The 10,853-nt window shown below is 36.9% G+C and overlaps 1 protein-coding gene across 1 annotated transcript; it reads left to right on the plus strand.

Annotated features, from left to right (window-relative positions):
• Nucleotides 1-7,109: 7,109 nt before the first annotated feature.
• Nucleotides 7,110-7,736, plus strand: LOC117933401. The gene has a single exon (XM_034854764.1). The coding sequence runs from the start codon at nt 7,110-7,112 to the stop codon at nt 7,734-7,736; it is 627 nt and encodes a 208-aa protein (XP_034710655.1).
• Nucleotides 7,737-10,853: the final 3,117 nt, after the last annotated feature.

The raw sequence follows: 10,853 nt of genomic DNA on the forward strand, positions 1-10,853 counted from the left end.
GAAGCCTATGGAGCAAAATCTTCTTGGAAACTTGATCCTTGACAAGAAAAAAAAGTGGGGTAAAATTAAAAAAAAACAATTATTGTCAGATGTGAATTTGGGAATGCTTAGAAGGTTCTTTGTAAATTTCAGGAACATGCAAAACATTTTGAAGGGTAAATGTGTGTGGAAGTATTTGAAGTAATGAATTTCTAGTGTGTTTTATGTCCAGTCCTATGCCATTACCAACTGTTATTTTTTCTGTATCGGTGTATGGATTTTGGGTTAAAAAGGTTGTTGATGTCGGGGATGGGGTGATGAGTTGCTCCAGAGTCGACATACTAGGATGGATCAATTATTATATGAGGTGTGGCAATCATGGCTTGCATGTGGTATTGTTGATGATTATTTGGAGGTTGAAAGTTAAGATCAAATCAATGGTAGCATGAGATTGCAAGGTGGCCGAGTTTTCCACAAACTTGGCATCATGGATGATTGCCACGACCCATTTCATTTTTACTACTGCCACCGCATCCTCTTCCTCTGACACTAAACTGAAAAACGGCCTAGCTAACTACCATGATATTTAGGTGCTGATTTTGACTTCGGAGCTTGCAGTAGCTAGGTTGGCAGAAGGTTGATTAACATCCAATGTGATTGTTGCATTTTGTTTCTCCAAATGGATGTGAAAGCTTGTGAGCAAAGTAGATAATTTAGAAAGATAAATCAATGCTGGTCGGGGCAAGGAGCGATGTCACAAAAGGGTTGTATTCAACTCCGAGTCCACAAGTTCTCTTGCTGTTGCCAATTTATCTGCAATATTTTTCATTTTGAGAAGATAATCATCAATGTCAGAAACTCCTTTTGTATTTTGGAGTTGAAATTGAAGTTGCATGATGTCTGAGAGGCCAATAAAGTTTCAAGGGTGGTCCAAACTGAATGAGAAGTTTGATTCAAAGATAAAGGCTAATAACCAACACAAAAGAAGAATCAGGGCTAATACTCTGGGTTGATTCTTCTTGATATTTGGGAGGGCAAGGCGGTATCCCAAAGAGAAACCACCAAGATTATGACCTTTAATGGCAGGTATAATATGTGATTTCCAGAGAAGATAGTTACTCGGGTCAAGTTTGATAGGGATGGGTGGTTAAAGGTATTGTGTAATAATGAGGGTGTTGTAAGGGAGGAGTTTGAAGATGACTCTTCAGTAGAAGACAATTGACTTTAGTTAGAGATAGCTCTGATACTGTCACGACCCAAATTCTGGGCGACCCAAAATTTGACCCGTGACCCCAGGTCAAAGGTTTGACCCTAAGGGTTCCTCCTATTCCACATTGGCAGTCAACCAAAACACTCTGGATTTTTTTTTTCATACATCCCACTAGAATTCTCATAAACTACAATATCCCAAAACTACTCAAAACAACAAGGTTAAATAAATATTCATTATAGTCCAAAAATAAAAGTTCACAATTAACAACTTATTCAAAATAAAGCTTCATAACAAATCCACAAGTCATAATTACTAAAACAAATCCTAAAATCCAAAAAAAACACAATAACAAAAAATGTCACGCTCCACTAGGTCGCTCCAGGAGTATCCTGAAGTCCTCTCTACCTCACCTATGGATCCTCAGGAGAGATATCTGCATCTAAAAAGGTGTAATAAGGAAGGGGTGAGCATTTCCACATTGCTCAATAGGATGCCTAACATCCAAGGGTTAAGAGGATTACTAAGTTCCAAATAATATGAAAAGAACACTTTAACACAAAAGGAACAATTCAACAGTATCAATCAAACCACATAGTTTAATATCTAATATTATACACAATTTCACAATATTCAACAATTACATGAATGCACATGAACGTGTGACACACAGTCATACAATGCACTATTGTTCTCGGGCTTTCACCGAAGAATACGCGTCCCCACCCAAATACACTCCCCATTCGGAGTCTTCCCAGGGTAACTTTTGGGTTTTTCACCCTAGGGATTTCTCTCCCTTCTTAATTCGCCCCACACGAGCTTTCATTTCTCATCACTATTTCATTTTTTTCCATTTCATACACTTTTCACAATCTTCATAATTTTAATTATTTATTTATTTATTTTCCACATAACCATGATGCAAATGAATGCCACAATTCCAAGGTTCCTCAATAATTCAACAATCTCAACATTCCCCAATAATCCAATAAAATAATTTCCCACATTAAAATTTCCGATAATATCCCAAATAAATATTCAAAAATTGCATATCAAAAATCTTGAAATTTTACCACACTTACGGAATTTTTCAACAATTATAATAATTTCTAATATTCGAAGTTGACTAACTTTCTACCATAAAAATTCCAAAAATACTCTAACTAAATCTCTCCTGAGGATCCACAGGTGGGGCAGGGAGGACTTTAGAATGCTCCTGGAGCGGCCTAGTGGAGCTTGACATTTTCTGTTATTGTGTTTTTTTTTTTTTTTGGATTTTGGGATTTGTTTTAGTAATTATGACTTATGGATTTGTTATTAAGCTTTATTTTGAATAAGTTGTTAATTGTGAACTTTTATTTTTGGACTATAATGAATATTTATTTAACCTTGTTGTTTTGAGTAGTTTTGGGATATTGTAGTTTATGAGAATTCTAGTGGGATGTATGAAAAAAAAAAATTCAGAGTGTTTTGGTTGACTGCCAACGTGGAATAGGAGGAACCCTTAGGGTCAAACCTTTGACCTAGGGTCACGGCTCAAACCTTTGACCTAGGGTCACGGGTCAAATTTTGGGTCACCCGGAATTTGAGTCGTGACAGCGTGGTATTAGAGCCAAGGTTGCAATAATACCTTGGGGTCAATGTTTGTGGGTGTTATGTGTATTGTAATGTTATGTAATGTTATGATTTTCTGTATGTGTTAGTTAATGAGTTTATTATTAAATAAATTAGTTAATTCTTGATTCTTGATGTTTGAAAAGCCTTGTGATGGTTCTTGTAGATGATAATAAGAAGATGATGATGTTAATTATGTTGAATTATGTATTGTGATTATAGGAAAGTGAAAGTTTTGATAGTTGTTGAAGTTGTTAAATGGGTACATGTGAATCTATTTTGCTCACATTGGTAATGTGGTTGAATTAGGGATTGTTAAATTTGAAATGGCGGGAAGGACCAGAAGAGGAGGATCTGAGAGAAATGAGGAGTTGGAGTCAGTAAGAGAAGAACTAAGAGAAAAACTACTTCGAGAAGTAAGAAGGGAGTTGAGAGAGACTGTTCAATCTATGAGAGGTCAGGACTCTAGGAGATCAGGAGGTACCCAGTGCCATGAGGATTCAAACCACTCACATAGGAGGAACCGCACTGAGAGGCCAGTAATGGGCCAAATGGAAGCGATGAAGAGATTCATGGTGATGCAGCCTCCATCTTTTAATGGAGAGCCCAGTGCAGAAGTAGCTGAGCATTGGTTGAGGAGGATGAGAAGAATTCTGGTGGGATTGGACGTACCTGAGGAAAGGAGGGTAAGTCTGGCAGCATACATGCTTGTGGATAAAGCTGATTTATGGTGGGAATCGATGAAAAGAGTGTATGACACTGAGGTTATAACCTGGGATGAATTTGAGGGGATCTTTCTAGGCAAGTATTTTGGAGAGGTGGCTAGGCACGCCAAGAGGATGGAGTTTAAGCACCTCATCCAGGGAACCATGTTGATGTTGGAGTATGAGTCACACTTTTCGGAGTTGTCTAGATTCGCTTTGGGGATGGTCGGGGAGGAAGGAGAAAATGTTAGAAGGTTCCAGCAGGGGTTGAGGCCTGCTATTAGGAATAGATTAGTCCCATTGGCAATAAGGGACTATTCTGAGTTGGTTAAGAGGGCTTTGTTGGTGGAGTAGGACATTGACGAAACCAACCAAATTTGAGAGCAAAAGGGGCACAGAAAAGGGAAACAAAGAATGTGGGAAAGTTCCCAGGGGCCGTAGCAAAGGCAGAGGACTCAGCAGTCTGAGAGGTGTCCCTCGTTCTATGTAGGAAGTGGGCAGATTGCTCAGAGGGCGGCTGCTAATAGAGTATGTTATGGTTGTGGAGCAGGAGACCACTTATGGAGAGCTTACCCATTGCGAGGCGCACAGCAGGCTCAACCTTAGTCTCAGGGAAGTTCTCAGCAACAGTCAGTAGTGCCTTTCCAGCCCCCTCAGTTTTAGTTGCCTTACTACCAAAAGCCACAATTACCCCCAGCAGCGTAGGGAACCAGGACATATACCACGAGTCAGACCCGCTCTTCTCAGGGGTCGAATGCTAGAGGTAGGGGAAGGCAGACAGCTGAGAGAGTTTTTGCCTTGAACCCAACAGAGCCAGAGGAGGACGCCCTCTTGGTGGAAGGTATGATTTTGGTATATAGTACTTGGGTGCGTGTTTTGTTTGATATTGGTGCAACTCATTCTTTCATTTTTGCATCTTGTGCTAATGCATTGGGGTTGAAATCGGAAAGGGTAGAGAATTTGTTACTTATTGAATCCCCTATAGGTACGAACTCTAGAGTTGATAGAATATGCAAGGGGTGCGTTATTACCTTGGCGGATAGATCACTTAATGTGGATTTGAGGATTTTAGATATGACTGGGTATAATGTTATCTTGGGAATGGATTGGTTGACAGTGTATAGAGCGTTTATTGATTGTCATCGCCGTAGGATAATATTTTGTCTGCCAGATGGTTTTGAGGTTTGCTTTGTTGGAGGGAAGTGTGTTAGTTTACCTTTTTCGCAGTCTGATTCGTGCTATCAGTATGTGTTGAGGAAATGATCAATAAATTTCCTAGCTTGCCTTCGTGGTAAGGAGAAAGCCTAGAAGGGCATTATAGAAATTCCAGTGGTGAGAAAGTTTCAGGATGTATTCCCAGATGAGTTGCCAGGTTTACCATCTCATAGAGAATTTGATTTCTCTATTGAAGTATACCCAGGAACTGATCTTATTTCAGTATCCCCTTATAGGATGGCCCCTCTTGAGTTGAAGGAATTGAAAACTCAGTTGGATGAATTGTTGGGTAAAGGTTTTATTCGTCCGAGTACGTCGCCATGGGAAGCCCCAGTGTTGTTTGTGAAAAAGAAGGATGGCACACTAAGGTTGTGTATTGACTATAGGAAATTGAATAGAGTTACTGTGAAGAACAAGTATCCTCTTCCAAGAATAGATGACTTGTTTGATCAGTTGAAGGGTGCAAAGTATTTTAGTAAGATTGACTTGAGAATTGGGTATCATCAATTGAGAGTTAGGGAAGAAGATGTTCTTAAAACCGCTTTTAGAACGAGATATGGGCATTATGAATTTCTAGTCATGCCTTTTAGGTTAACTAATGCCCCCGCTGATTTCATGGATTTAATGAACAGAGTATTTCGTGCTTACTTGGATCAGTTTGTGATTGTGTTTGTGGATGACATTTTGATTTACTCCAGGAGTTTGGAGGAGCATAAACAGCATTTGGTGACCACTCTTAAAACTTTAAGAAGACATCAGTTGTATGGGAAGTTGGACAAAAGTGAGTTTTGGCTTATTGAAGCGAATTTCTTAGGTCATGTGGTTTCTGATGCAGGAATAGCAGTAGACCATTCCAAGGTGGAAGCTGTACAGGAGTGGCAAAGGCCTACTAATGTATTTGAGATTAGAAGTTTCTTAGGGTTGGTTGGATATTATAGGAGGTTTGTGGGAGACTTCTCTAGGATTGCAGCACCAATGACTCGGTTGACTAGAAAATGGGTGAAGTTTGAATGGAATGAGGAGTGTGAGAATGCTTTCCAGGAGTTGAAGCGGAAATTGACCACTGCTCCAGTGTTAACTGCTCCTATTAGTGGAGAGTTGTTTACGATTTATTGTGATGCTTCTATAGTGGGGCTAGGGTGTGTGCTAATGCAGCAAGGCAAGGTGGTAGCTTATGCCTCAAGACAATTAAAACAACATGAGCGGAATTATCCAGCACATGATTTGGAGCTTGCAGCAGTGGTGTTTGCCCTAAAGACTTGGAGACACTATTTGTATGGAGAGAAGTTTGAGGTGTACTCTGATCACAAGAGTTTGAAAAACATTTTCACTCAAAAGGATATGAACTCTAGGCAGAGGAGATGGATGGAGACATTGGAAGATTATGATTTTGCCCTTCATTACCATCCCGGGAAGGCGAATGTTGTAGCAGATGCCTTGAGTAGGAAGAGCTATGGCCAGTTGTCTAGCTTGGGGTTGAGAGAGTTTGAGATGTATGCAGTTATTGAGGACTTTGAGCTATGTCTTAGTCAGGAAGGACATGGTCCATGCTTGTACAGCATATCGGCTAGACCAATGGTTATCCAAAGAATAGTAGAGGCCCAAGTTCATGATGAGTTTTTAGAAAAGGTTAAAGCCTAGTTGTTAGCAGGTGAGGTAGATGAAAATTGGTCTATGTATGAAGATGGGAGTGTGAGGTTAAAGGGAGACTGTGTGTGCCAAAAGATGTGGAGTTGAGAAATGAACTTCTAGCAGATGCTCATAGGGCGAAGTATACCATCCACCCTAGGAATACCAAGATGTATCAAGACTTAAAAAGACAGTTTTGGTGGCGTGGGATGAAAAGAGATATTGCTCAGTTTGTAGCCAACTGTCAGATTTGTCAGCAAGTGAAGGTTGAACACCAGAGGCCCGCGGGGTTGTTGCAACCTTTACCTATACCTGAGTGGAAGTGGAATCATATCACTTTGGACTTTGTGATAGGGTTGCCAAGAACTAGAAGCAAGAAAAATGGAGTTTGGGTGATTGTGGACCGTCTTACTAAGTCAGCTCATTTTCTAGCCATGAAAATTACTGATCCCATGAACTCTTTGGCTAAGTTGTATATATAGGAGGTTGTGAGATTGCATGGGATACCTTTATCTATAGTGTCTGACAGGGACCCTAAGTTTACTTTTCAGTTTTGGCAGAGTTTACAAAGGGCTTTGGGCACCCAATTGAAGTTTAGTACCGCCTTTCACCCTCAGACAGATGGTCAATCAGAAAGAGTGATCCAAATCTTAAAAGACATGTTAAGGGCTTGTGTTTTGGATTTTGGAGGAAATTGAGCAGATTACTTACCTTTGGCAGAGTTTGCTTATAATAATAGTTACCAATCTAGTATTGGCATGGCACCTTATGAAGCACTCTATGGGAGACCTTGTAGATCACCCTTGTGTTGGATAGAGGTGGGTGAGAGATGTTTGTTGGGACCTGAGATTGTTCAAGAGACTACAGAAAAGATACAACTCATCAAGGAAAAGCTTAAGACTGCCCAAGATAGACAGAAAAGCTATGTAGACCAAAGGAGAAGGCCCTTAGAGCTTGAGGAAGGGGATTGGGTGTTTGTAAAAGTGTCCCCTAGAAGAGGCATATTTCGATTTGGGAAAAATGGGAAGTTAGCCCTTAGATTTGTGGGACCATTTCAGATTGAGAAGAGAGTTGGGCCAGTGGCATGCAAGTTAATTTTGCCTCAACAGTTGTCCCTTGTGCATGATGTTTTCCATGTATCGATGCTAAGGAAGTGTACTCCAGATCCAACTTGGGTAGTGGACTTGCAAGATGTTCAAATTAGTGAAGACACTTCTTATGTGGAGGAACCTTTACGAATTCTGGAGGTTGGAGAACATAGGTTTAGAAACAAGGTGATTCCTGCAGTCAAAGTGTGGTGGCAACACCATGGGATAGAAGAAGCCACTTGGGAACCTGAGAAAGAAATGAGACGACACTATCCGCAACTTTTCTACGATTTTTAAGCTAATCTCGTTTAAATTTCGGGACGAAATTTCTTTTAGGGGGGTAGAATGTAATGACCGGATATTTTATGCCACGTTAGCATTTCTATTTTGAAAAGTCTTATTTTGAATGATGGTTGAAAAGTAAAAAAGAAAAGTGTCTGAAGAACACATGTTAGTTTTGGATTGGTGAAATTCGGTTTATTGTGTTGGTCAATTAGGCGAGTTGAAAATTTTATGCCATGTTAGCCTTAGGGTGGAAATTTCTTAGGATTTTATTAATTGGGAATTTCCGGAAAAGAAAAACGAAAACGAAAATGAAAAGTTAATTAATTAAAATTAATTAGAATAAAAAAAAATTAATTAAATTAAATTCCTTATTAATAAAATTGAGAAAATATTAAATTGTGTGTTTTATAAAGAAAAAAAAATGAAATGAAATTGGAAATAGAAAATAACCAAATGAAAATAAAGAAAAAAAAAATGAAAAGGAATTAATTTGGGCTTGGATGAAATAGGGTTTTAAAAGAAAAATGGGAGTTAGTTATTGGGTTTATTTTGAACTTGGGCTGGGCTTGAGTGGGCTGTTTGGTAAGTGAATTAAAAGGAAAAGAAATGGGTTGGATTAAAAGGAAAAGAAATGGGCTTGAGTGGAAAAGAAGGGAAGCAATAGCAGATCGTGGGAGAAAGGGGGGCGGCAGCACTGTGGAAAATCTCACCTCGCCGAAGCTTTGACCGGCCGTTTGGGTGGTCAAACGACCTCTATTTCGGCTCAGATTTTGAGAGGGTGCTCTACTTGACGAGAGGAACAATCCTACGATGACCAATCATATTTTTAGCGGCTGAATTCTTAGATCTGTGGTAGGGGACGCTAACCCTAAAACTTAAATTTTTATGCTTTTCCCTTGAAAAAAATTGTAAATATCGTCATTATGAGTTAAATAGGAATTATGGGTGTTGTATGAATTTTTCTAGATTATTTGGAATTTTTGTAATTGCGGGAAATTGATTTTGATTGATAATTAATTGTTTTGAATTGTTAAAAAATTATTAGAAGGGTTGAAAAATTCCAAAATTAGGGTTAAATTTCAAATATAGTGATTTGTGAATTTTTGGGCATTGGTTAGAATATTTTGGGAATTTTTATGGTGGAAAGTTAGTTAATTTTGGATATTAAAAATTATTAGAAGGGTTGAAAATTTCCGAAATTAGGGTTTAATTTCAAAAATAGTGATTTGTGAATTTAAACCCTAATTTCGAAAATTTTCAACCCTTCTAATAATTTTTAATATCCAAAATTAACTAACTTTCCACCATAAAAATTCCCAAAATATTCTAACCAATGCCCAAAAATTCACAAATCACTATATTTGAAATTTAACCCTAATTGTGAAATTTTTCAACCATTCTAATAATTTTTTAACAATTCAAAATAATTAATTATCAATCAAAATCAATTTTCCGTAATTACAAAAATTCCAAACAAATTCCAAATAATCTAGAAAAATTTATACAACACCCATAATTCCTACTTAACTCATAATGACAATATTTACAATTTTTTTCAAGGGAAAAACATAAAAATTTAAGTTTTAGGGTTAGGGTCCCCTACCACAGATCTAAGAATTCGGCCACTAAAAATATGATTGGCCATCGTAGGATTGTTCCTCTCGTTGAGTAGAGCACCCCCTCAAAATCTGAGCCGAAACGGAGGTCGTTTGACTACCCAAACGGCCGGTCAAAGCTCCGACGAGGTGAGATTTTCCACAGTGCCGTCGCCCCCCTTTCTCCCACAATCTGCTACTGTTTCCCTTCTTTTCCACTCAAGCCCATTTCTTTTCCTTTTAATCCAACCCATTTCTTTTCCTTTTAATTCACTTACCAAACAGCCCACTCAAGTCCAGCCCAAGTTCAAAATAAACCCAATAACTAACTCCCATTTTTCTTTTAAAACCCTATTTCATCTAAGCCCAAATTATTTCCTTTTCATTTTTTTTCTTTATTTTCATTTGGTTATTTTCTATTTCCAATTTCATTTCATTTTTTTTTCTTTATAAAACACACAATTTAATATTTTCTCAATTTTATTAATAAGGAATTTAATTTAATTAATTTTTTTATTCTAATTAATTTTAATTAATTAACTTTTCATTTTCGTTTTCGTTTTTCTTTTCCGGAAATTCCCAATTACTAAAATCCTAAGAAATTTCCACCCTAAGGCTGACATGACATAAAATTTTCAACTCGCCTAATTGACCAACACAATAAACCGAATTTCACCAATCCAAAACTAACACGTGTTCTTCAGACACTTTTCTTTTTTACTTTTCAACCATCATTCAAAATAAGACTTTTCAAAATAGAAATATTAACGTGGCATAAAATACCCGGTCATTACAGATACCATGTACAGAAAAGAAGAATTCTGAAATGTTAAAAAGTCTCTCTTGATTATCAAGGAGAGGTTATATAATATTTATATCATATGGTTGAAGCAGTTACAATCTGATTTTAATCAGATGATAATTTGAACTTAAATACAAAAAACAAACTTACCAACATGATAAAGATAAAACATACCAACTTATCAACAAAATATAAGTTTATTAAAAGTATGTTTGATAGTGATTTTATAAAACGTTTTTAGTCTTTTTAACACTTGAATGATAAAAATTTTCAATTGTTAAAAATGTTATAAACGTTTTCTAAAATTACTATCAAACGGACTTTAAGTTTTATCTTTATCGATTTAAGAATATTTATTATCCTTTAAAATGGGCACATCTTATTTTACTAGTGTGAAATAAATATGTTATAAAAATAATTATTTTAATGTTATAGAACCAATAAAATCAATTTGAATTATCTATAGTACTTTGAATTCAATTTTTTTTATTTATAAGAAAATATTTATGGGCTCATTTTTTTTAAATTTATAAAGCGAATGTATTTATAATTGCTAAAAAAAAGCCAAATTCTTTTCTAGGCATGTTGGAGGATTTCAGATTTTCTTTCCTTTAAAAGGAAAAAAAATAAGAAAAGAAAAAAAGGAAAAAAGGAAGAGCATGGTTAAAAATTATTAAAAATATAAATGTCGCAAATAAGACATATGGAAAGTAAAATAATATTTATTTTCTA

Source organism: Vitis riparia, chromosome 16, assembly GCF_004353265.1.
Source record: "Vitis riparia cultivar Riparia Gloire de Montpellier isolate 1030 chromosome 16, EGFV_Vit.rip_1.0, whole genome shotgun sequence".
NCBI classification, from domain to species: Eukaryota; Viridiplantae; Streptophyta; class Magnoliopsida; order Vitales; family Vitaceae; genus Vitis; species Vitis riparia.